General features: G+C 49.5%; 1 protein-coding gene across 1 annotated transcript in view; it reads right to left on the reverse strand.

Moving 5' to 3' along the window:
* Positions 1-26,728, reverse strand: part of ABHD12 (abhydrolase domain containing 12, lysophospholipase) — a 52,944-nt gene that overhangs the window by 11,364 nt on the left and 14,852 nt on the right. The window contains exons 2-4 of the mRNA XM_068987446.1: positions 12,224-12,348; positions 4,497-4,602; positions 1,325-1,444 (exon numbers count right to left, since the gene is read on the reverse strand). Of these exons, the coding sequence (XP_068843547.1) occupies positions 1,325-1,444; positions 4,497-4,602; positions 12,224-12,348 (351 nt within the window). The remainder of the gene's footprint in view (positions 1-1,324; positions 1,445-4,496; positions 4,603-12,223; positions 12,349-26,728) is intronic.

Genomic DNA, 26,728 nt, shown 5'->3' on the forward strand with positions numbered 1-26,728 from the left:
TCGGAGCATAACAGGCTCTCAGGGCATCCTTGGGGTCCAGGCCTCAGGGAGACACGGCTGCTGCCATCCTGCCTGGACGGGTGGCCACCAAGAACTGCACGCTGTGCTGTCCCTGGGGACATGGGGGCAGGGGACAGCAAACCTTCAGAGTCACAAGATGCCTTCCATCCTGCATCTACAGACAGACTTTGTCTTCTTTACCACGTGACTGGCACTGCTCACAAAGAATGCCCAACTTCCCTCATTTATAGAAAGAGGCTACAGGAGCTGTTTGTAGTCATTTGCTCTTTGTAAAGTGGAAGAGAAACCCGCCGCAGCTTGTCCCGGACAACGGGGAAGCAGGCTGCCAAGTGTGTGCTGAGTCAGCAGCTCAGCACTCTGCTCTCTGGGCTCAGGGCATCCTGGGGGCCACGTCCCAAACATCCTGCTGACCCTCTGTGCAGCCCGTCTGCCCAGACCCCCCCTGTAGCCTACTCTGTCCCTTTGCCAGCTCTGCCTGTGAACGGACAGGCCCCAGCCCAGCCCCATGGAGCCCGCCGGCTCTCGTGCAGATTCCTCTCAATAAGGCCACTGTGAGGGCTGGAAGGAGCCCTCTTTAAACAATGGGATCCAAACCTGCAAGTCTGAAAGATGTCCACTGAACCTGCCCTTGAAAAGCTCCCAGGATGACTGTGGAGGACGACTACACGGGGACATGCTTCCTCGATGGCCCAGTGGGATGTGCTGGCACTGCCGGCTCAGGGCAGAAGGTACCTGGCCTGACCGCATGGCAGGGCGGCCCCCCGGACAAACTTGTCCCTGACTGCTTGGCTGGGGTCTCTTCGTGTGCCTCCAGGAAGTGTGCCTCCCCTTCCAGCAGGGCACGCCTGCCGGTGAGAAAGTGTCCTCACCCCAGGATGGCAGATACTGGATGCGCAGGGTCAGCTTCCCGGGCACACCGTGGCCTTGGAGGGTCTCAAAGCCTCCACCAAGGGGCCGTGCTTCCTGTCTGCTGAGGAGCCTGGGTCCCTAACCCAAGAAGAGCGACACACCCTGACTGAGGCTCTGGGTTGCTCAGGCGGACACAGCCACCTCCATTCTCAACCCAGGCACGAGCTTCTGACCAGGGCTTTCTGAACACAGCTGCCAACTTCCACTTAGTCGGCGGTTCCCAAGCAAACAGGCCCGGCCCATCTGGCATGCAGCCCTGCCTTGCTCTGGGCCTGTGGGAACAAGGGTTCACAACCACCTCTCCCAAAGCCCAGACAAGCCCTGGCTTTCCCCGAGCTCTCGAGTCACCTGTGCCCAGGTGTGCCCTCTCTCCCTGTGGCGGGTCCCTGCTCACCTGGTGCCCGCGTTCCCATGCAGGTACAGGATGATCGGGTGGCTGGAAGACAGGGCATCCTCGTACCACATCTGGTCCTTCCCCTGGGCATTCTTCCACCAGACAGCAGGGACCGTGTGCCTGGAAGCAGCAGCAGAGGGGAGTGGCAGGTGACACAACCGCAGGCAGGCTGCCCGTGGCTCGGAACAACTGAGCAGAGAGCAGGAGGCGGCAGACCCCATGCTGTGAGGGCAGTGTCTGGCAGCTGAGGACATTTTCTGACTCGCAGAAGGGCCCCTCCTTGGCCCCAGTAGCTTGCCCCGGCAGCAGTGACTCCGTCCATAGCAAGGGGAAGCCGTGTGAGGTTAAGACCCCTTCCAGCTGGGTCAGGGCACGGCATGGGCACTGAGGCTGCCCCACATCCCCTCACACTCGCCCTTGTTTATAAGCTACATGAAACTGCACCCATGAGTCACAGGACAGTACCGTCTGTCATATGTGCTAATTCAGTTAACACTGGTCTTTACAGGCTGACTGGAAGCCTGGCTGTCCTTAAAGCACCATTTCTAACACAGAACCTGTCCACAAGCCATCTTGGCATTAGACTCTCCTCTGCAGGAAGCGTCACAGGCCCCTGCAGGCAGCCCAGATTCTTGCACACCTGGCCAGGCATGCAGGCATGCTACATAGACCCAAACTTTCCTTCATAGAGGTGCTCTGGTTACCCTTAACTCAGGACACATCAAAGTCACTGTTCATCACTGGGGAGGGTCTGATATAACACAGTTTTTTTCTGTAAATGTATTCATTTGTGGGAAGCCTTAAAAACAGTGCATGGCTGATTTCTTCTTCTTCAGGTCTGAGTGCCAGCATCTCGTTTCTGATGTGTGTCTCTGACCATTTCACAGGATCGCATTTTGGGTGGTTCTGATCACTGCAATTACCACTCTCCCATAGTTACAAACCTGTGAGACAGAAAGGTGCCCTTGGCAGATGCTGGGAGCTGATATGCCTCCAGGAGCCAGCCTACAGCTCTCCGTCCCTGGGCTCCGCCCCTGCTAGGCAGAGAAGGAGCTGTTCCCCTCTGCTCCTTGGCGGTGGGAAGACCTGGCGAGGCACCAGGAGGGCAGTTGGTGAGCGGAGCGGCTGCAGCCCCAGGGCCCATGCTGCCAGCAGCATGGCGCTGGGTGTAGACGTGGGTGGGCAGAGGCGCTCACCTGCACACAGTGGTTGTTGTTCCTAGAGACCCACATGGTCATCACCAACACGACCTTCATGGGTAACTGCCCAGATACCCATCCTGTCACATGACTGCTCTGCTTGAGGAAGAAGCCTGGCTGAACCCACGTCTTCAAAGCACAGATCCTAGTAACCGTCAGGAGAGCTGCCAAGTCCCCCAGACAGCTCTGAACAAGATGCGCAAGCTTGACTGAAGACGGACATACAGAGCAGCCCACATGCACACACTGGCCCTGAATGCTCCACTGAATCACACCAGAAATGACCACAGACAGTCCCTGCTGCAGCCACTCAGAATCAGAGCCTCCTTCTTATCTCTGGGTCTTCAGCCAGGACGCCCTGGCCTTGCACAGGGGAGTGGTGCAGAGTGCTTCCCTCAGAAGCTCCTCCCGGCACGACGGTTCTCCTGAGTCCAAGGAGCGACTCGGAGCCACTCCTGAGACAAAGAGACGCCGCCATAGCAAAGTCAGTCCGTTCCGGTTCCACTGACTGGAAACACCCACTAGTCCATGGGTGTACTAAATAGTACTCTGAAGAAAAGCCAAGAAGTCACAGAGCTTAGATCCAAACCTAAATTTATGGCTAAAAAAAGTAAATACTAAGAAAAGAGCAAATGCCACCACCACCGTCAAGGCCTGAAAGAGCTGTGCGTGAAAGAGAGGCAACCATTTTCAGCACCTGGATGGGCCCTTCTGAAAGGCTGCTGCTGAACCACGAAAAGAAGCCGGGATTCCTGGCCTCCGAAGGAGAGGAATTCAATACGGGACCAGAAATGAGGCTTGATCGCTCAGAGTTTTTGTGCAATAGAGTTGTATTAAGTATAAAAAGAAAAGAGAAAGCTTCTGACATAGACATCAGAAGGGGGCAGAAAGAGTACCCCGTTGCTAGTGTTAACAATGGAGTTATATACTCTCCAATTAGTTATTACAAAGAATCAAAAGAATGTCTGGAGTTTGTAAAGACCTCACTAGACCTACTCCCATAATTTACATTTTAAGATAACAGGATTAGCCAGAAGGCTTTTTCCAGAGACTGTCCTCAAGCAGGATATATTGCTGTTCTCTAATCCTAAGGGATGTAGAGGGAAAAAAGTTTGTCCTTTCCTCCTCCTTGAGAATTCCAGACCCCTCTCTCCTTGGGGACCCCTGGACTTATCAACCTGCCTAGGAAATGACTCTCTCACTTCTCTGAAAGACAGGTGTGGCTCAAGCCTGTGCTCATGATTCTGTGATACAGTCTCTTTTCTGGCTTTCTTTCCGCCTGGAAATATGGCTTTCTGCAAAAACTGCTAGGGGAAGCACACTGACTGAAACCGCCCACCCTGGCCAGGTACCATAGTAACCATTTGCGTGAGTTATTTCACGACAGGAGGTCCTGGTAAGAAACACAGAACTAATAAGCCACCACCAACCAGAAGAGTTCGGGAAAGGTCTAAACCACGTGTCCAACCACCGCCCAGAACCCTTCACGCTGGCATCCATCTTGGCTAAGCAATGAGTGCGCCCCCAGGAAGGACTCTCAGTCAGAGTGATTGGTCAGAGACAACCAAGAAACTAACCCCATCACCATAAAGCCCGAGGCTGTGAGCCACGTGGCAAAGCAGTCCTCCCGGGTTCCCCTTCAATCAAGTCTCTTGCTTTGTCAGTTCATGAGTCTCCTCAGACAATTCATTTCTGATTGTTAGACAAGAGCCCGCTCTCAGGCCCTGGAAGGGGTCCCCCTTCCTGCAACAAAAGCAATCTGGTTTACAAACCCTTTGCTGCTTGAAAACCTGAGAGCAGAGTCGGTGCTAGTGCTCCATTGTCATGGAATCTAGAGGAGATTTTTCCTTTGGAAACAGATAAAGATAAAAATAGACAAGCAGCAACAGTTTCAGAGCCACGCCTCACAGGCCCTGCTGCCTCGAGGCCACACTGCCTGTGCCTGGCCCTGTAGTCCTAGGGCCAACACTCACCAGACTCCAATGGTTACGTCTTCCTCTGGCTGGAGGTAGTAATTACAGGTGTGATTCAAACCTCGATCCTGCGGTCTTTTCAAATCAATGAAATAGGGAACCCGCACTGTGGGGGACAAAGAGATGGAAACAAGGATTAGGGGGGTGTTACTTTGCCAACAAAGGTCTGTATAGTCAAAGCTATGGCTTTTCCAGTAGTCATGTATGAATGTGAGAGTTGGACTATAAAGAAAGTTGAGCGCAGAAAAATTGATGCTTTTGAACTGTGGTGTTGGAGAAGACTCTTGAGAGTCCCTTGGACTGCAAGGAGATCCAACCAGTCCATCCTAAAGGAAATCAGTCCTGAATATTCATTGGAAGGACTGATGCTGAAGTTGAAATTCCAATACTTTGGCCACCTGATGCGAAGAACTGACTCATTGGAAAAGACCCTGATGCGGGGAAAAATTGAAGGCAAGAGGAGAAGGGGATGAAAGAGGATGAGATGGTTGGATGGCATCACTGACTCAGTGGACATGAGTTTGAGTAAACGCCGGGAGTTGGTGATAGACAGGGAGGTCTGGTATGCTGCAGTCCATGAGGTCACAAAGAAACCAACATGACTGAGCGACTGAACTGAACTGAACAGACCACCCTGTACACAGCAGAGCTGAAGCTCTCAAATACTTTCTCGAACCCTAATGCCTGGGGCACTGGGCCCTGCAGCCTCAGGAGCAGGTGTGGGCAGGTATATCTACAGATCCTTTGGCAAGAGTGAGGTCCAAGCAGAGACCCACTGAAGATTGTTCAAGGTGTGAGAGGATACAAAGGAGGGAAGAAAAGGTCCTTGGGAGCCCTGAGGATTGGCCTGGCTATGAGAGAGGCTGGAGAAAAGAAGGCTGAGAACTGAAAGCTGGGGCCAGGGTGCTGGGGGAGGGACGATGGGAAAGGTGACAGAAGGATGTGTTTTCTGGACCTGCGGCCATGGGCTTGATGACCACCAGAATGTGGATGTGGCCAGGCGAGGGGGATGCTGAGGTTTCTAGTGCTGCCACTGAGACAGTGAGCCCCAAGATGAAGCATGGGTACAGGATGTGGAGAAATCCACAGGACCCAGAGCCCAGGGAGAGTGGAGGGAAGTTATGGGGACGAGTCGGCAGCTACTCATTAAGCCCAGAATTTACAGGGGACCTGCCAATAGGGCAATGCCTGATGGACTGTGGTGTACCCACCGATGGGAACCCCCAGGCCTTCACACAGAGGCAACGGATACCCACAGATCTGGAGGAACCTCTGTGAGTTACAAGTAGGTGAGAAGAGCAGGGAAGGAGGGTAAGATCACTATGATGCTGCTACATGATCCCAGGTCATCAGTGAACAGGCTACATCAGCATCAACAGCGGGTGCGGCCTGGAAAACAGACACACGCCAGGCTGTGAGTGGGAGTTTAAAGGTGTGTGGGTGGAGCATATCATTCTTGTATGAAAAAGTGAAAGTGAAAGTCACTCAGTCCTGCCCGACTCTTTGTGATCCCATGGACTATACAGTCCATGGAATTCTCCAGGCCAGTATATTGGAGTGGGTAGCCTTTCCCTTCTCCAGGGGATCTTCCCAATCCAGGGATTGAACCCAGGTCTCCCGCATTGCAGGCAGAATCTTTACCAGCTGGGCTACCAGGGAAGCCCAAGAATCCCTTGTACACCACTGCACTTTTAGTCCTTGAGGTGAACACCATTTTTCAAGTTCTATTTAGTTGAAAACCAAAACCAAAACAACTCAAACCTTGAGATGGGATTTACTCACATTATAAAATGGCAATTCTCAGAAGGGGTAGGGACAGTGGACAGTGTGGCCATGACTTCCAGCCAGTCTCACCTTCAATAAGGAAGTCACGCAACTCTGGTTTTCTCTGGTGAAGGGAGTCATGTCTTTGCGTAACCTACATGGCCACGTGGCACCGGAGCCCAGCATGCCCGCCTGCCACGCTGTCGCCTCCTGAGCCCAACTCCTGCCCCAGGGCCTCTGCACTGGCTGCCCTGAATGCTCCATCCCCACATACCTGCATTTCAACTCTCAGTTCCCCCTCACATGTCCCCATGGCTCAGAAAACATTCACTGAAGAAATGAAACAGCCGACTGGTGAGGCCATGGGAATACCTATGCACTCCTTCCCCTGGGGCTGCTTTTGAACCTCCAGCTTCTTTACCCATCTCTTTCCCAAGAAGCAGGCTACATTTCAAAAACTTAAAAAGAAAACTGACAGTCAAAGGAGGCGGCATCTTACTTGCTGGTGCACGTTCCCTAAACTGAACACCGTCCCCGAAACAGGACGGTACGACCACAGCACTTGCTCAAGCATGACTCATGTGGGGTAACTCTGGGATCCGCACCCAGGCGACCAGACTCCACTCTCCTGACTACTTGATAGGAAGTGGGGACAGTAAACCAGTTCTGATCCTGGCGGACCCTGAATGCTCTCCAATTGGGTCCCCTCGAAGGAGAGCCAAGTCCTAACCCCAGCACATCAGAAGGGGACCTCAGCTGGAAATAGGGTCTTCACAGAGATAATTAAACTTACGTAAGGTCATTTGGTGGACCTGATCTAACACGACCGGTGTCCTTATCAAAAGGGGGAATCTGGACACAGGGACAGACAGCGGGAAGACAACGTGAAGCCCCGGGGAGAAGGCGGTCCTGCGAGGGAGGCCGGGCACAGCTACAAGCCAAGGAACGCCAGCCACCACCAGAGGCTGGAAAGAGGGAGCCCGGGATTTCGAAGCTCCAGGACTGGGAGAGAATCCATTTCTGTGGTTTTAAGCTCCCCCCATCTGTGGTGTTCGTTATGCCGTGAAGGGTCCACGGCACCAGCAGGCCTGGAAAGGTCTCCCTGGATGCATCTCTTCCAGATGCAGGTGCCCGCTCCTGCCGCACCCTGACTGCTCCCGCTGGGCAAGCCAAGGCTGCAGCACCGTGTATGACTGAGGGGAAATGACTGATGAATAAAACTCTGAATATGCCCAATGAGCCCAGATCCCATCAGCTCTACCCCCGAGGCTGGAGACTCCATGCCACAGGGGAGACAGAGCTGCTGAGGGCACCGCTGCCAGGTCTGGCGAGTTCTGTCCCGGAAAAGGTGGCCATGCGGTTTAGTGCCACCCCAAAGCTCCAAGGGCTCCCCACTAGTGAAGAATGCCTTCCCAGGATCAGCAGTTAATCCTGAAAGCTTCCATGGCTGAAAAATCTAGAACCAAGATACTCGATTCTGCTCTAGGACAGGCTCATTCCACAAGGCTCATCCTCCAGTTCACTTCCATTTCTGTTTTAGAAATAACCCTGGAGGGGCTTCCCTGGGAGCTCAGTGATGAAGACTCTGCCTGACAATGGAGGAGAGGTGGGCTCCATCCCTGATCTGGGAAGATCCCACAGGCCATGGAGCAACTAAGCCCATGCACCACAACTACTGAGTCTGTGCTCTTTAGACTGTGAGCCACAGCTGCTGAAGTCCACGTACCTGGAGCCTGCGCTCTGCAGCAAGAGAAGCCAGCACAATGAGAAGCCCGCGCACCACAACTAGAGAGCAGACCCCACTCGCCACAACTAGAGAAAAAGCCTGAGCAGCAACAAAGGCCCAGCACAGCCAAGAAAAAAAAAAGAGGGGGGGGGGAAAGGGTGCAGATTAGTGCAGAGGTGCCCCTGTGTCCCTCCCAGCTGGCTAACAAGAGGTATCTGGTCAGTGCTGGGGTGAGGCAGCCCAGACAGTGGTGGCCAGGCCACAGGAACCACCTGCCCACTACTAGTAAAAGCTGCAAGGGAAGGAAATGGGATCAAGGGGTGCAGGGCCCCAGGCTGGCCTGAGGAGGGTCTGGGATCTGCCTGGGCCGGAACTTGGCTCGATCCTGCGAGCCTCCATGTGGCCTGAGCCCTCAGCTTGTGAGTCTAGGATGCTGGCTGGAACCCACACTCCCAACCCCTGTGTCCACCAAGGATAGAGCACTGAGCACGCCAGCAGCCCGAGGTGGCGGGGCAGGAGCTGGCAGGGTGACCCAGCTCCACATCGCTGTCAGTTACAAGCTCTGCTGCACACGGAGGTCGGTGCACAGCCAGCGACCCGGCACATAGGCCCGGGCAGCTTCCACAGCCAGGCCCTCTGCAGTCCCCTGCTTTCCCAGCTGTCTTATCCACTGAGCATGCTGTCATTTATCAGCAACCACAAATGTCACGGGGGAGATTAAGAAAGGCCTCTGCACAGCCATGCTCGGTAAACAGTGAGTAAATACATGAACGAACAGAAAACAACTGAGTCGGCCATCCTTTAGATGCTGGTAGGGTGGGAGGCCAGAACTCCTGGGCTGCAGAGGACATATCCAACCACCTGAGAACTATAAACACTGTGGCTACTCCCTGTCCCAGGCACTGAGTAAAGAGCAAGAGCGAAGAGGTGGGGCGTCCACAAGGGAGGGGCCCTCCCAGCTGGGTTTTATCAAACTCCAGCTACCTTGATGGACTCTGGGCTCCCAGTGAAGGAAGAGATAAGGAAAGGGATCAGGGATCACCAGAATGGCCAAGGGGATGGAAAGAGAGGAGGCTGAAGGATGGCCATCCCTTGAAGCTGTAGTGGACAGGCTCTTGCATTAACAACAAGGTAATTCAGATATTAACTCTAATCTCCCCCAGAGTGGTGTGCAGAGAAGAGCAGCCTCGGAACTGAAACACTCCTTCCCGCCAGGAGACAGTTCTGGATTCCAGGGCAAAGACTTCAAAAACCGGCTGGTATCACCCTGACACTGCTGGGGACGGGGGAGCTGACTTTTGAATTGTGGGTATTGAAAAGCATGTCTATTTACACTTACGTGTACAGACACACACACAGAGGCCGACAGGGAACAGACGACAATGTGACAGCAATTTTCTCTCAGCAAGTTTCCTTTTCTTCTTCATGCCATTTAGAGCTTTTCAGTTCATTTTTTGTTTTTAAGAAAGTCATCTATTTTTTTGTTTACAAAAAAATATATTTAAAGGAGAACAATGCCTTAAATCATAGATGCTATCCCTTTGTCTAATGCTTATTTACCTGATTTATAGATTTAGTTTCAGATAGATTTGTTATGAACTTAATACTTTAATCATGTTTCGGGGCTCAAAAGATGGTTCCACTTCCTTCAATGTCCAGATAGAAACTCACTGCTCATGATTCACACCCTGTGAAGAAGGAAGGTGCTCCAGAACACACAGGCCCTCCAGGAGCGTGAGGTGAAACTACCATGTTACTGCCCAGATGACCCCACCTCCACAGGGGAGGGCAGGGGCCCTGACAGCTACCCCCCACACACACAGCAGGCAGAGGGAAACAAGCAGTTGGGGACAGGCGCCTCTCTGCGGGGGTGCAGAGCGGCCCTGCCAACCCCTTCTCTTCTGTGCCCAGAGCCTGAACACAAGAATCCAGGAACATCCCGCCATTTCATCAGGAAATCAACAGTGCAAAATTCATGAGCTGCATCTAATGTGACCTCAATGATGGAGCTAAAGAAAATCAACTCAATTGAGAGAGCTGCTGGGACCCACAGTGTAGCAGCCCAGAGGGCAGCCGGCCACTGGCTGCCAAGATGCCTGCCCAAGGTGCCTGGAGGTGCCCGGAGGCCTGCTCTGTGGGAGAGCTGGGCAGGGCTGACTCTAAGATCTGCTGTCAGGAAACCTGCAGCCTGTGGCCTCATGTTCGCATGTAACCCAGACTGTCTTCCATGCAAGGCTGACTGGACACTTAAGGGACATTACAGTCAGAAAAACAGAACTCCTTTGATTTTAGTATGTTGTGAGCTCCTTCCAAGTTTGGGCTTCTCACAAGCGATGAAAACTCAGGTGTTTCTGTTAGAAAAATCAAACCTTCGTGTACTGACATGTGTTTTACACTTACTTTCAGACACCCAAATAAAAACCTCTTTTATATTTATTGTATTTTATTATCCACCTTACTATCTCTGTTCCTCTTCCTCCTCTGGCTCCTCTTGATTTTTTGGCTGCCCCAGGCAGCAGTGGGATCTTAGTTTCTGGACCAGGGATGGAACCCAGGCCCCTACATTGGAAGTGCAGTGTCTTAACCCCTAGGCAGCCAGGGAAGTCCCATCCTGCTCCTCTCTAGAGCACAAATTCCTTTTCAGCAGTGACATCTGCTTTTCTGTGATCAAGTCTACTGCAGACTTAACACCCCAAACTCATATGTCTCAGTGCCCTGCAGGGCCTGCAACACTGGTGTTACTTAAGGGGAGGGGCCACCCTCCACCCCCCCCACCGCCCCGCCCTGCCGCCCCAGGCCAGTCATCACACAAGACACCTCAATACCTCCAGTCTGTCCTCTCCTCTCCCTCCCCTTCACCAGCTCCCCTGCCGCCTCAGAGCACCAGCATAGCTTCCCAAGCCTCCGGTTCCCACACACACAAGCCCAAACCCACTCTTTGCAAACTGGCACAGCCGCAAGAACAGAGACTGCTTCACCTGCCCCAAATACTCCCTATACCCAACGGCAAGGCCATTACTCATGGAGCACTGCTGTGTGCCAAGCACCAGGTTCTATCCGCCGACCCCCAACACTGCAGGTGCAATCTCTTCCCTCCTGGCCTCATCTTGTGGGTGTAAAAAGATGTTCCTTATAATGATTATTCCCGGCAACTATACACTTTCCACTTCATAAACCAGATACTTCTATCCTTTTTCCTCCCACTTGTCCAAAAGGAAACATATAGAATGAAAAACAAAAACAAAAAAACAACTTTGGAACACACCAGGTCCAAGCTAACTGAAGGGGATTATAATCTAACCTCTAACCCTCACCTCTAAAGCCAGCATACAATTCCACAGAAACCAAAGCAGCATGCTAGGGTTTTTTAAAGGGAGAAAAAAAGGTGTAGGGGTGTGTGTGTGTGTGTTTTAAAGAAAAAAGGCCAGATTATTTTTTCAGTCACTACAGTTTCAGTGATCACCTTTCCCAGGGACAGCTAACCTCTTAGACTGCACTACAGACAGAGCACCCCCAATGTGACAGCTTCAGAAGACTCTACATGTCATCAGCACTTCCACCCACGATGGTGAAGAAAGACCCCCAGCCATGCAGCCATCATCTATGCACACAAATGTCAGCCCTGAGAGAAATGCCCTCATTACAAACACCCCTTAACTGGGGAGGCGCACAGGGAACCTTCTGGACAGTAGAGAGGCTCTACTTCCTGAAAGTGAATGTCGCTCAGTTGTGTCCAACTCTTTGTGACCCCATGGACTATAGAGTCCACGGAATTCCCCAGGCCAGCATACTGGAGTGGGTAGCCTTTCCCTTCTCCAGGGGATCTTCCCAATCCAGGGACTGAACCCAAGTCTCTCGCATTGTGGGCAGATTCTTTACCAGCTGAGCCACCAGGGAAGCCCAGGAATACTGGAGTGAGTAGCCTGTCCCTTCTCCAGGGGATCGTCCCAAATCAGGAATTGAACTGGGGTCTCCAGCATTGCAGGTGGATTCTTTACCAGCTGAGCCACCAGGGAAGCCCAGGAATACTGGAGTGAGTAGCCTGTCCCTTCTCCAGGGGATCTGCCCGAATCAGGAATTGAACTGGGGTCTCCAGCACTGCAGGCGGATTCTTTACCAGCTGAGCCACCAGGGAAGCCCTACTTCCTGAGCTGAGTGGTAAAAATATAAATACATAAATCACTATGAACATGAAGTCTTACTAAAATGAAAATGAAAATGGACACACAGCACTTACCGAAATTCAAGAAAATCAGTTTGGCCTGTATCCCAGGACATAGTTTGATGAGAAACGGAATGGCCACATACAATCCCAGGACAAAGAAGAGTATCTTCCTCAGTCGGAAGCACAGGCCCTTTCGCCTGCAAGAGAAAAGCAGTGCACAGGAGTGAGTCCACTACAGTTTGGTAACAGTATCGTCAAAAATCACGCACCAAGACCCACACCTACTGCCCAACAAGACTATCACCGAGGACGAGAGCAGCCTCCCACCTGCGTGTGCCTTGCCATTTGCTCAGAACTCTACCAGAAGGGTAAAATTTGTTTCCTGAAAGCCAAAGAAACAGTCCTGCTGGTTTCCTATGGGAGCCCTGGGATCCTTCAGATCTTCAGAAAGTGCCCAACCTCATGTCAGACTGTGGCTGCAACTTGCCCTCAGGACAGAGGCTGCCTCTGGGCCTCTGATTCCCCTCCTGCAAGCGGGCGTGGGCTCCCCAACAGAGGAAGCACCTTCCCACGGAACCTGTCAAACCAGATCCCAGGAGGGGGCAGGGGGCCAAGGACAGGACAGTGGCCACGACTCCCTGTTCTCATGTTTCTGCCTGCATACCTTCCGGAGGCCCCTGCTCCGGAAGCCTCAGGCCAGGTCATCAGCCCAGGTCTCAAAACCCTCTCTAATCCACAACCAGCTCCAAGACTTTCCTCACTCTGGTCTTGATCCCCTGTTAAAACGGGTTACTAGCCCAGAGATCCTCAAACTTGGACTATGGGCCTCTCGACAATTGAAAAACTGAGGGCCGAAAAGACCTTCATATGATTTGTTTTTATCACTATTTGTTTTATGAGACATTAAAGAAAAAATTTAAATATCTATTATACTAAGTCATTCAATAATAATAAACAACCCATGACAAGTTAATATAATTAACATCTGTTATTTTAAAAAGATTAAATTTTCCAAAAGAAAAAATTTTAGTGAGGAGATTTTTACAAATTCCTTCAAGACAAACAGCTTAGCAGAAGACAGATGGGTTCTGGTGCTTCTGCATTCAATCTGCTGCAGCGTGACGCATCGCGCAGTACCTGAAACGCTCCCGGAGCCCCATGGGAGATCGAAAGTGAGAAAGGCAAACAGTGCCACCATGAGATCTCTCTGACATCAAGGTTCAACCTCAACGGGGCTACTTACATCTATCTGCGCTATTTCAAAAAAGTAATCAAGGTATGTGAACCCATCACATGCAACAATACAGAAGGCTATAAAAGCATCAGGCTAAATTAAATAAGAGGGACACAAAAGACTACACATGATATAATCCCATTTGTCAAAAATTCCAGAAAAGGCAAAATTACAGAAGACAGGGAAGCCTGGCATGCTGAGGCTTAAGCGGTCACAGAAAGTTGGACGCGACTAAGTGACTGAACAACAACAATAGGCAAAACAGCAGAATGGTGACCTCCAGGGCTGGGAGTAGAGGGAAGAAGAGATTACAAGGGATATGAGGCAACTCTTGCAGTGATGGAAACGTTCATTATCTGGACTGCGGTTGTGGACACACGAATGCACATTTTGGTAGATTTTATCACAGGTAAATCAACACAACAAAGCGGACTGATGTAAGTAATACTTCAGTACAGCTGATGACAAATACGCATACTTGACAGTGTAATCCTTTCACTCGATCACCTGGCTCATCCTCCAGTTGTTACTGAGCACCAGGTGCTCCTTGGGCAATGGACAGTACAGGCAGAAAAGGGTGCATCTGCCTCTGTGCTGTGCTCTCGGCTCAGCAGGGCAGACGAGAGCCTGTGCCAGCGCACCTGCACAGGGTGGCCTGACCTAGTCCAGGCTGCCAGCACAGGGCCACTGGTGGAAACACCAAGTCAGGAATATAGGAGTTAGCCAGGTGACGCAGGAGAAGTTTAAAACGGCATCTTAGGAGTTCCCCAGTGGTCCAGTGGTTAAGAATCCGCCTTGCAAGAGGGGCCGTGGGTTCCATCCCTGGTTGGGGAACTAAAATGCTGTGTAGCAACTAAACCCACACATGCCAAAACTAGAGTGCCCACATGTCGGCTGCAGCAACTGCGCCCGTGAGCTCTGGCGCGCCCACACCACAGCTACCGAGCCTGCACGCCACAAGAAAAGATCCTGCATGATGCAACTAAGACCTGACACAGCCAAAGAGATAAATACATATTAAAAGGACACTTAAAGTCCATGTGCAATCTATGCTTTCACTGACAAAAGGCATACAATGTGGTGGTTAAATGGAAGGCTGTGGAGTTAAGGTGATCTGGGCCAATATCCAGTCTGCCTCTCACTAGCTGTCATACCCCTCTTGAACAAGAAATACGTATATAAATAGAAGTTTCAAAAAACTATGTATCTGCAGCAGTAAGGCTCTTCTACATTAAAGTCATTTTCTTCTGGATGGAGTTATGATTATTACCATACACATGAATCAAAATGACAAACGTTTCATTTTTGGTAAATCATTATTAAGCATGGAAAGTAAACTTTTACTAAAAACGCATCTCTAAATGAAATGGATTCCACTACTTTCCCAAATGCATCATGTCTCTCTCTATATATATTACTTACTGATGTAGAAAAGGGACGGTTAACATTAATTAAGGCAGGAAGAAAAGGGGATGACAGAGGATGTGATGGTTGGATAGCATCACCAAGTTAATGGGCATGAGTCTGAGTAAATTCTGGGAGTTGGTGATGGACAGGGAGGCCTGGTGTGCTGCAGTCCATGGGGTCTCAAAGAGTTGGACATGACTGAGCGACTGAACTGAACCGAACATTAATGCTAGCTCTGTTTTTTTTGGTTTTTGAAAAACACATATTGAGAACTTATTCACATCAGTAAAAGGGAATGGAAGTTTACTAGTATTACCAACTTTTCAGGGTTATATGCCAAAAATCACACAGTGAAAAATACTCAAGCCCTTTTTCATTTTTGTTGACAGCTAAGAATTCGACACCACCAGACTTGTACCACTTTATGCAGTCATTAGATATTCACTTAGTTTCTCAGCTTTTACCAAGAACTGAGCCCTCTCTTCCTCTGTGCCTTGACCTTGACCTGCTTTACTAAGAATTCTGTTAAGTCATCCCCCATCTTGATATCTACTGACCTGCCTTTGCAAGAGCCCTCCTACTCTTGATATATCAACTGTTTCCATCCACTGACCCCCTAACTCTACTTTCTGTCTGGAAATCCCAAGCTGTCTCCTCAGAAGGCACTCCAGACAGGACTGCACGCGAGACTGACCTTTCTACTGACTTCTCTGTCCATCCTGCCAGGCCTTTCCCCACTTTCCTACAGGCACTAGAGTTTTAGGCCTCTGCCTCCCTGGGGGGGCTGTTAAGGGACTCAGGGACCTCACACAGCCTCTATCTGACGATGAAAAGGAAAAAATGACACATGAGAAACAAGTTGGGTATTTTACCTACTCAGCTGAGCTATGGAAATACCCAGACTTGCTGCCTGGTATTTTTAAGAAGTCCCTCAACTGAAATTTAGTCCATTGCCTCCACAGATTACACATTATGGGAAATGAAAATCTTAAAAGTTAAATATTGTACAAAAGCGTTAGTCCTCATCTTGGGCAGGTAATCTTAAATTGTTCCATTTGGCCCAAACTAAATTCAGATAAAAAGACAATTAAAGCAGGGCAAAGATGAGAACCAACTCTTATGTTACCTAAGCCGGTGAGCTTGGTTTGAGTACGGTTATGCTGACTGGTGGCTCAAAAAACCAACCCATGTATGAGGGGACCCACACTATTCAGACCCATGTTGTTCAAGAGGCCACAGTATTTGTGATGTTTTCCTAGCCCTGGGTGGTATTACCAAATTAATTTACAAAATCCCTTAAAGGAGTTCTGCTCCAAATGACTTAAAGAGAAATAAGTGCTAAATTAAATATTCCTAAAACTCCCAGACATATAAGAACCCAAATATTTTTCAAGTTCATGTATAAATAAAACCAGTTTAGTAGTGTCACTTTAATAAAAGCAGTCGTCCTCTTGAAATGGAGGGAAGGGGGCAGGGCCATAGGACATGACAAAACTGGTTAGATCCAAGTAGATCCAAGATAGCAGGAGATTCAATTTTCAGTAGACCTTGAGCTTCATTATACGCCCATTGTAATGCATGAGCTAAATGACACACCAACCAGCACCAGGACACTTCTGAGGCTGACCGAAAAGGCCAAAAGTGGGTGGTGGCCCAATTTACGGAAATCCCCACCCCTTCCCTGAAATAATTGGAATAATCCTCCCCTTCATTGTTGTTGTTCAGTTGCTCAGTCCTGTGACCCTCTGCAACCCCATGGACTGCAGCATGCCAGGCTTTCTTGTCCTACACCATCTCCCAGAGTTTTCTCAAAATCGTGTCCATTGAGCCATTGATGCCATCCAACTATCTTATCTTCTGTCACTCCCTTCTCCTCCTGCCCACAATCTTTCCCAATACCAGGGTCTTTTCCAATGAGTCAGCTCTTGGCAACAGGTAGCCAAAGTACTGGAGCTTCAGTTTCATTAGCTTCCCCCCATTAGCCTATGAGTTTACCCAGCCCACAAAAACCGAATTGTATTTTGGGGCCTCTTGATGGCCCACACTCTGAGAAGTGTGGTTCTCTCTAACATAATTCACTTCTTACCTATCACTTTGTCTCTCACTGAATTCTTTCTGCAAAGAGACATAAAGAACCTGGGTTTCATTAAGTCCTGACACCAAGTGTGTGATCTCAATGAAAACAGATTGGTTCTTGACTGGGTCTGACTCCCTCACTTGAATTCAAGTCCCATCTGTGGTGCACATCTTCACCTTGAGTTATTAGCATTAGTATAACATGAGCACACATTACTTGACAAATAAACCCAGGCAGAATAACAACCTAATATAATCTACTATTAACAGATTTTTAAAATTATAAATTCAACCTAAAAGTACAAGTAGATGTGCAGTGAAATTGCTTGAAATCCATTATTTCATGTACATCAAGCACAGCAATAAAACAATTTAAAAAAACTGAATTTAACTTTCTAAGGTTTTTTACTTTCTAATTTTTTTGATATCTGCCTAACACGTGTGTTATAAAAATAATAAATAGGGAAATAACCTGACAATGGTTAGCTTATGGCAATTTCATGAACAATCCAAGTATAACTGTTAAGAACCAATGTGTTAGGTTGATATAAGTGAAACAGAAATTGTATGAATGGATTTTTCAGCAATAGTTGAAACTCACAGGACCCTGGAGGGCCCTCCAGGACACAAAAGCCTTTCTGCATCTTCTGTTCCTAGGAAAAAGGCTTCACTATGGGGTCGCAGAGTTGGACACGACTAAAGCGACTTAGCAGCAGCAGCCTCTTTGACTTTCTCTGATTTCCAAAGGGCAGATTCAGACAGTTCCTAATCAGGGAATGGAGCCATGGCAGAAAAATGGAGGGGCAGTTAAGAATAGTGCAGCCTTGGGGCAGGGTCCTGGTTCCGCCTCAAGGGATACCTTTTAGTTCAGAATGTGTATGTACTATCACTTCCCTGGTGGCTCAGACAGTAAAGCATCTGCCTACAATGCAGGAGACCCGGGTTCAATCCCTGGGTCAGGGAGATCCTCTGGAGAAGGAAATGGCAACCTACTCCAGTATTCTTCCTTGGAAAATCCCATGGACGGAGAAGCCTGGTAGGCTACAGTCCATGGGGTCCCAAAGAGTTGGACATGACTGAAAGACTTCACTTTCACTTTTCTGTATGTACTGCAGAGACAAAGGTCTGTATTGTCAAAACTACGGCTTTTCCAGTAGTCCTGTATGGACGTGAGATTTGGACCATAAAGAAGGCTGAGTATTGAAGAATTGATGCTTTTGAACTGCGGTGTTGAAGACGACTCTTGAGCATCCCTTGGACTGCAAGGAGATCAAACCAGCCAATTCTAAAGGAAATCAACCCTGAACATTTTTTGGAAGGACTGATGCTGAAGCTCTAATACTCTGGCCACCTGACGAGGAGAACTGACTCACTGGAAAAGACCTGATGCTGGGAAAAATTGAAGGCAGGAGGAGCAGGGGATGACAGAGGATGAGATGATTGGATGGCATCACCGACTCAATGGACGTGAGTCTGAGCAAGCTCTGGGAGTTGGTGATGGACAGGGAAGCCTGGCGTGCTGCAGTCCATGGGGTCACAGAGTCGGACATGACTGAGTGACTGAACTGATACTGATCTTGGCTTGGCTTTCTAGCTTCAAAAGACTTAAAAGTCTAATCTGAGATTCCTTATGAAATGTTCTAGCAAAGGAAACTTTTAAGAGGCTTACGTGGTCAACTGGTATTCTTGATGAACCTGTGTAAATGATTAGACCAATTAAAAAAAAATCTGAATCTGAGTACCTTTGATCAAAGAAGGACATGACTATACAAAGAAATTTAATGTTTCAACAGAAAACTAACACACCCTAGTGGGTTATTCAGATTCTAGTCTTGTTCATTATCTTTGACCTTTTATGATCTGACTGTAAACTGGCCTAGATCCTGCCCTCTTGCACATTTTATCAGTCTTTACCAAACTCTCAATTCTTTGGTTTTCCTTCAAAGTCTGGTTACAACCCTCCTAACTAACATTTCTAATTTTCTACCTAATGCAGGAAAGAGCCAATTCTGACTCCCATGGATCTGTTTCTTTGACTTTCATCTTTGCTTTCTGTTGTTTTTGGTATTATAACCATACATAATGGCTTACCTCAGGGGGCTCTGCCTCACAGCCTCACAATTAAACAAAAAATGTCTTTGTTTAGCTCACAGGGAGATAATCTGACCCTGCCCACCTGTGGATGGCAGTACCAATGAAGAGATTAACACATCCCCACCCCACACTGCTACTAGACGTGCTCCTAGAAGGTAAGAACACGACCTTCCCTCCGACATCTTGGGGTTGACCAATCTTTGAAAGTGAAAGTGTTAGCTTCTTAGCCCTGTCTGACTCTTTGCAAACCCACAGACTGTACCCTACCAGGCTCCTCCGTCCATGGAATTCTCCAGGCAAGAATACTGGAGTGGGTAGCCATTCCCTTCTCCAGGGGATCTTCCAGACCCAGGGATTAAAGCCTGGCCTCCTGCATTGGCAGCCAGGTTCTTCGCTGTCTGAGCCACCGGGGAAGCCCAGGGAAGACTTGACCAATCTTTCAGTTCAGTTCAGTCACTCAGTCATGTCTGACTCTTTGCCACCCCATGGACTGCAGCAGGCCAGGCTTGCCTGTCCATCACCAACTCCTGGAGTTTACTCAAATTCATGTCCATCAAGTCAGTCACGCCATCCAACCATCTATCTTTTTTCATCCCCTTCTCCGCCTGCCCTCAATCTTTCCCAACATCAGGGTCTTTTCAAATGAGTCAGCTCTTCACATCAGGTGGTTAAAGTATTGTAGTTTCAGCTTCAACATCAGTCCTTCCAATGAACACTCAGGACTGATCTCCTTTAGGATGGACTGGTTGGACCTCCTTGCTGTCCAAGGGACTCTCAAGAGTCTTCTCCAACACCACAGTTCAAAAGCATCAATTCTTTGGTGCTCAGCTCTCTTTATAGTCCAACTCTCTCATCCATACATGACCACTGGAAAAACCATAGCTTTGACTAGACAGACTTTTGTTGGCAAAGTAACGTCTCTGCTTTTTAATATGCTGTCTAGGTTGGTGATGGCTTTTCTTCCAAGGAGCAAGAGTCTTTTTATTGCATGGCTGCAGTCACCATCTGCAGTGATTTTGGAGCCCAAGAAAATAAAGTCTCTCACTGTTTGCATTGTTTCCCCATCTATTTGATCAATCTGTAGTCAAAAGTAAATAAATCTTGCAATTAGAGCTTCTGGTGAGGGTGGGTCAATATTCTCATCTTCTGCTGCTGCTGCTGCTGCTGCTGCTGCTGCTGCTGCTAAGTCACTTCAGTCATATCTGACTCTGTGTGACCCCACAGACAGCAGCCCACCAGGCTCCTCGGTCCCTGGGATTTTCCAGGCAAGAACACTGGAGTGGGTTGCCATTTCCTTCTCCAATGCGTGAAAGTGAAAAGTGAAAGTGAAGTCGCTCAGTCACGTCCAACCCTCAGCAACCCCATGGACTGCACCCTTTCAGGCTCCTCCATCCATGGGATTTTCCAGGCAAGAGTACTGGAGTGGGGTGCCATTGCCTTCTCCACTCATCTTCTAAGAGAACAACAAAATTGCAACTAGCTGCCAAACAACTATCAACAGGAAGGTGCTGGAACCCACCGAAAAAAAAAAAGATACTCTGTGTCCAAGGACAAAGGAGAAGCCACAAAGAGATGGTAGGAAGGGTGCAATCACAGTAACATCAAATCCCATACCCACGGGCTGGGAGAACTAAACTGAAGAACAAATAAAACAAAAAAGTTCTCACACTGTTTCAAAGATTCTAGGCCCCACATCAGACTTCCCAACCTGGGAATCCAGCAAACGGACTGGGAATCCCCAGGGAATCTGACTTGGAAGGGCAACAGGATTTGATTACAGAAATTCCACAGGACTGGGGGAAACAGAGACTCATGGCGGTCATGAACAAAACCTTGTGTGCACCAGGACCCAGGGGAAAGGAGCAGTCACATCACAAGAAACTGAGCCAGACCTGCCTGTGAGTGTCTGAGGGTCTTCTGCAGAGATGTGGGCCAGCAGTGGCTACCACAGGGACAGGGGCACTGGCAGCAGCAATCCTGGGAGGGACATGTTGGCATGTGCCTCTTGAGGAACTCTTGGGGAGTTCGCCTTTACCCTTACTTACCATAGAGCCTGCATACTCCAGGACTGGGTCGCCTCAGGCCAAACAACAGGGAGGGAGCACAGCCCCACTCATCAGAAAACTCGATTAAAGATTCCTTGAGCAAGGCCCTGCCTGCCAGAGTAAGACCCAGTTTTTCCCCACAGCCAGTCCCTCCCGTTAGGAAGCTTGCACTAGCCTCTTATCCTCACCCATCAGAGGGCAGACAGAAGAAGCAGGATCTACAATCCCATAGCCTCAAGAATGAAAACCATAATCAGAGCAAACTAATCAAAATGATCACAACCTTATGTAACTCAGTGAAGCTATGAGCCATACTATGCAGGGCCACACAAGATGGACAGGTCATGGTGGAGAGTTCTGACAAAACATGGCCCACTGGAAAAGGGAATGGCAAACCACCCCAATATTCTTGCCTTGAGAACCCACAACACTATGAAGAGGCAAAAAGATATGACACCGAAAGATGGGCCCCCCAGGTCCAATACGCTACTGAGGAATAGCAGAGGAATAGCTCCATCAGAGGAAGGCCATGAAAAGGCTGGGCCAAAGGGGAAATGACACTCAGCTGTGGATGTGTCTGGTAGTGAAAGTCCCATACTGCAAAGAACAATACTGCATATGAACCTGGAATGTTAGGAATCAGTAAAATTGGACAGGAATCAAGTAAAATTGGACATGGTCAAGCAGGAGATGGCAAGAATGAACGCTGACATTTTAGAAATCAGCAAACTAAAAAAAAGATGTCTTTCTCACCATAGGGGATTCAAATGAAAAAGTAGAAGTCAAGAGAAACCTGGAGTAATAGGTTAAGTTTGGCCTTGCAGTACAAAACGAAGCAGGGCAAAGGCTAACAGAGTTCTGCCAAGAGAACGCACTAGTTATAGCAAACACCTTCTTCCAACAAGACAAGAGACAACCCTGCACATGGTTCACCTGCTCCCAGCACCTGACACAGTGGAGGTTCACTTCCCACAGGCCCTCTGCAGGGCTGCTGGTACAAGTCCTCAGACTTTCCTGGGCAATAAAGGCTTGGCACCTGCAACATTCCCTGAGCAACTCAGCCTGTCTGCTTCCAGACATTTCCCATGCACTGCTCTGACACCCAACGGTTGATAGCTGTTGGGAACTGGCCACCCTCTCTTTCCTGGCAGTGTAATCTCAGCCAGTGTAGCTACTGCTGAGATGAATGTGCCCACCTCTTCAGCCTTGGAATGACTCTAACTCTATGGGCAGGGTAAGCCGCTCTCAGATTCACCCAAACAGGCAGACAGGCTGCAGTTTTGGGAAAACATGTGAAGACCAGGAGGCAGGTGCCGGATCGGCACCTGCTCCCCTCCAATTTCCCAACTGGATCGTGACTTGCTTTCCCGACTTACTGCTCCCCAGGCAGATGCTCCAACCACCTGCCCGATCCCTCTGCCAGCAGAGGGAACAGAGTGCTGGGTGAAGACTCAGAGCAAGACCCCCTCCGGGAAAACACGCCTTCAGGCCGTGGGGGCCAGACGTGCTTCCCTCCAGCGGGAGCCCTCTGAAGTCTAAGGTACCATGCTCCCGAACCTGGGCTCTGAGTGGCAGTGGGGACAGAGCTGGCCTGTGCCTCCTCACATTCCAGATGCCAGGGCCGGTCCACCCTCTGGGTCTCGGTCCCTCCAACTCTAACGGGATCTACCTGAGAGGCCTGCTGTGCAGGGCAGACCCACAAGAAGTGAGATGCTCGGCGCAGTCACAGTCTCTGCCGTGAACGTGGGGAACACTGAGCTGAACCGAAAAGGCCTCTGTCACCACGTTAGGGCTTAAAAGCAGTAGCTCGACACTTCAGAAATGACCCTGAACTCTGTGTGCAGCATCAGAAGGGAAGCAAAGCGGAACTCAGGCACCGGACAGTGGTGGGGCGGCCAGCCTGCCAGGGTGGACCCCGCCCAGGCCTGGCAGCTCAGAGTCAGACCCACCTCATCCTAAAGCCCTCGGGCCCCAGCCCACGCGCACTCTCCTAGCAGAGTCACAGGACCTACCTGTTGAGCTTAAGTGGTGTTCCACTCTGGGCCCCCAAGGACACGTCCCAAGTAAGGGAGGTGGGTCACGGCACTCTGAGCTCAGTGTTACCCAGGCCTGGTGCTCCTCGACTGTCACCTGCTCAGAAAGGCCACTGCTGCCAGCTCATGCCCAGCTCATGTGGTGGTCATCAGACGTGAGCACTGTTATCCCCAGCTCAGGGCCTTCCTAGGCCACGACTTACCCCTGTAGTTAGGGGTGGCCGAGTGACTTGCTTTGGCTCAGGAAACATGAGTGGAGAGACTACGTCCTTTCTGGGTGGATGCTTCAGGAGCAGCAATAGCCCACAAGGTGAAGCAAGAGTGTGTGGAGCTGAAGGCCCTGCCAACCCGGCTCCTCAGCAACCCCAGTGAGCAGAGTCCACGCCGGATCCCCAGCGGGTAAGAACCACCAGTGAGCTGAGGGTTCTGCTCCATGACCTGGTCTGCCCTGACAACACTCAGGTCAGATCAACAACATACAAGTCTGAAAGGGCTGAGCTCCCAATCTGTGTGTCTTGTGTGTCTCCAGGTGGAGTTTCCCAGGCAGACCAAACTAACACGTCCAGAGCTAAACGAACACTTGGGCTTCTGTCCTCTCCTCCAGCTTTGCTTCTCCTCCAGTTTTCCATCTTAGCAGATACCTGTGCCCATGGCAAACCCTTAGCAGTCATTCCTGACCACTCTTCTTGCCCTACCTCCACTTCCAATGCCACCAAGTCTCCAAAATATTTCAAATTCATCCACCTCTAGTTCCCTTGCCTGCTGCCTCTCTGCTCCAGGCCAGCCACATATCTTGCCTAGACCAACAGCCCTAAACTTTTTTGATTACACATTCAATCAGTAACATTTCTGAAGCATGCCCTCAATATATATGTACATATTAAATGATGCACACGTATAACTGGGTGGTTAATATAGGAATATGAACATAATAAGAAGTCCCAATATTTCCTTCCCATATCTTAATGACTGTCTCATCCACCTCCTGGGTGAACCCACTCCATTCTAGAGATCAATACCTTGGCCTTTGGGAGAGACTTCTTAAATGGAACCACCCCCAACCTCCACCTGCCTGCTATATAGCCAGAGAACCTTTGAGTCTCCTCAAAAGGAGACTTGGTCATAGCACTGCCCCTCTTAAATAATCAGATGCAAGGGCATCTGAAACAGGTCCCAGGAACATTGTGCACCTCTGACCTTCCAGCCCTCAGTCTCCAGCACAGCCCTAGTGCTTCCCCACCTCCTCTGACCCTCCAGCTCTGTCTTGGGCATGGGTTTAGTTGCTTCCCCCTTCTGAGACCTGTCCACATCCCCAGCCCTGTGTTCCCGCCAGCTTTCAGCACCAAGGCTGTTTGCTCCAAGGTCTCCTTGGCTGTTCATTCTCATTCCTCTTACCATCATTATATATTAAGAATATTATCCCTGTCTGACATCATATATATTAAAATGTTTTCCTCTACCATTTGTCTTTTTAACTGGGAATATTTACAAGAGAACTTCTAATGGTTTTTTTTTGTTTTTTTTTTGTCCTTATTGAAATACATGCAACTTTAGAAAAGGATGCTGAAAATCTCAGCCTTCTTCCTCAGCTCCCTGAGAGGTGGTGAGCTCAAGGGCAGCCTCCCCGCTCTGACTACCCTCTGCTTACCACCTAGTCCCTGGTCCCTGGCTTGCTGTTTGCAACTATGGACAATCTGTGTCCCCAGGACCTACTCATGACCGTGTACTCTGCCTTCCCTAAAGGGAAACTGAGGCAGACTGATCCCAAACAGAACTGCATTAAATCTATTTGGGAAGGAAACACCATCTTTGGACTTCCCTGGTGGTCCAGTGGTCAATAATCTGCCTGGCAATGCCAGGGACACGGGTTGGATCCCTGGTCCAGGAAGAGTCCACATGCTGCAAAGCAACTAAGCTCCTGCACCACAACTACTGAGCCCATGCTCTGCAACAAGAGAAGCCAGGGCACTCAGAAGCCTGTGGACTGCAACAGAGTAGCCCTTGCTCGCTGCTAGAGAAAGCCAGATCTGGGGTAGAAGTGGCTAACACGTCACCCACCAGAAGTTTGCACTTGCCCTTTCTTAGGGCAGAGCTATTTTCCTCTTACAGATTTTGTATATATCTTTCTTATAGGTATTTTTTGTTACTGGTGTTTCTGGTCTTCTCTTCCACTACATCTCACAACCAACTTTTGTTGCTTTTATCAATGAAAGCTATGGACCCAGCACCTTAACCTTCTGCCTCCCACACAGGGGACCATGCACACACACACTGGGGTGGCATGCAATGATGAGGGGAGAAACTGCTCATGTCAGGGGAGACGGGGGTACAGAATTTACCACTTATGCTTCAGTATTTTTAAATTTTTTAAATATATTTCTTGTATATAATAGAAGATTTCAAAACCGGAAGGACTGTATTAGCATGACCAGGCTACATCTCACGGCAGTAATGACCACCCCCAAGTCCAGCAGCATGAACAACAGCTCACACTTCTTGCTCTGGCTACATGTACAGCACAGGTCAGCAGGGGCTTCTGCTAGTCCTCGTTGCTCAGGAAGCACCGTCGCTTCATGACATCATCAGCTCCACAGATGGTGTTAGGAAAGATGGCACAGAGAACCAAGAACTGGCTGTGAAACACTTCTACCTAGAATCACATGTCACTTTCTACAGACCTGGGCAAGGCCTAGAACTGGAAATTCAGGGAGCTGCAGGGAGGTGCCCACAGGGTAGAAGAGCTACGAGTGAGACCAAAACACTCACAAATGGATAAAGTGAGCTACTTCACAATTTCACACTGGAAAAACTCACTTGTTAAAGGAGCTCTAAGTAAATATTTTAACAAAGGGCTATTTTTAGATGCAAGTGAACCTGCCTTCTCACTTTTGTTTTCCTATCCGAGAAGCCTTGCACTTCTGGGCTCTTTACTCTATTAGAAGAGTGCACACAGGCGTTGCAAAAACCCCTACTTAACCTCATTACAGCTGCCTGGGACATGTTCCACCTCCAACAGCCAAGGTGCCCAGAATTGATGACGTGGGAGTCCCAGATAACACTGGCTCATCAGAAAGCCACAGGGGCCAATGGGGCTGGCTCCCCCAGGCTCCTGGCTTCCCCTGGCACCGCCACGGGTGTGCAGGCCTCGCCAGCCACTCCAAAGCTTCCACAAGGAGGGGGAACCAAACCAACCAGGAGGTCCCAGAGGGTGATGCCCACTGGAGAGAAGGCTCTGCACCAGGCCTGTGAGCTTAGAAGCCCACTCCTCAGCACCTCACTGTGTCACTAATGTGGTCAGAAAAGGAAAGGAACATCCTGACTAACTCATTAGTTTCCCTTAACTGACATCTGCCCAATATTTTCAACCCATGCCATTTCCCTGTTCTAACAGTCAGGCTGTTGCAGTCCTAATAGAGGCAGGAGCACACCGGCTCTGCCTCCAGTGGCCGTGTCACCCTGGACAAGCTATAATGCGTAACTATCTGTGCCTTGATTTCCTCATCTGTGAAACGGGGATTACAGTACCTTTCGAGATAGCTGTAAGCATTTAAGTCAATACAAGGGATTCCCTGGCAATCCAGTGGTTACGACTGAGTTCAATCCCTAGTTGGGGAACTAAGATTCTGCAAACCACATGGTACAATAAAAAAAAAAATTAAAATTATTATAACCCCCTTTTTACTCAAGA

The sequence above is a fragment of the Capricornis sumatraensis genome, chromosome 15 (assembly GCF_032405125.1).
Source record: "Capricornis sumatraensis isolate serow.1 chromosome 15, serow.2, whole genome shotgun sequence".
NCBI lineage: Eukaryota > Metazoa > Chordata > Mammalia > Artiodactyla > Bovidae > Capricornis > Capricornis sumatraensis.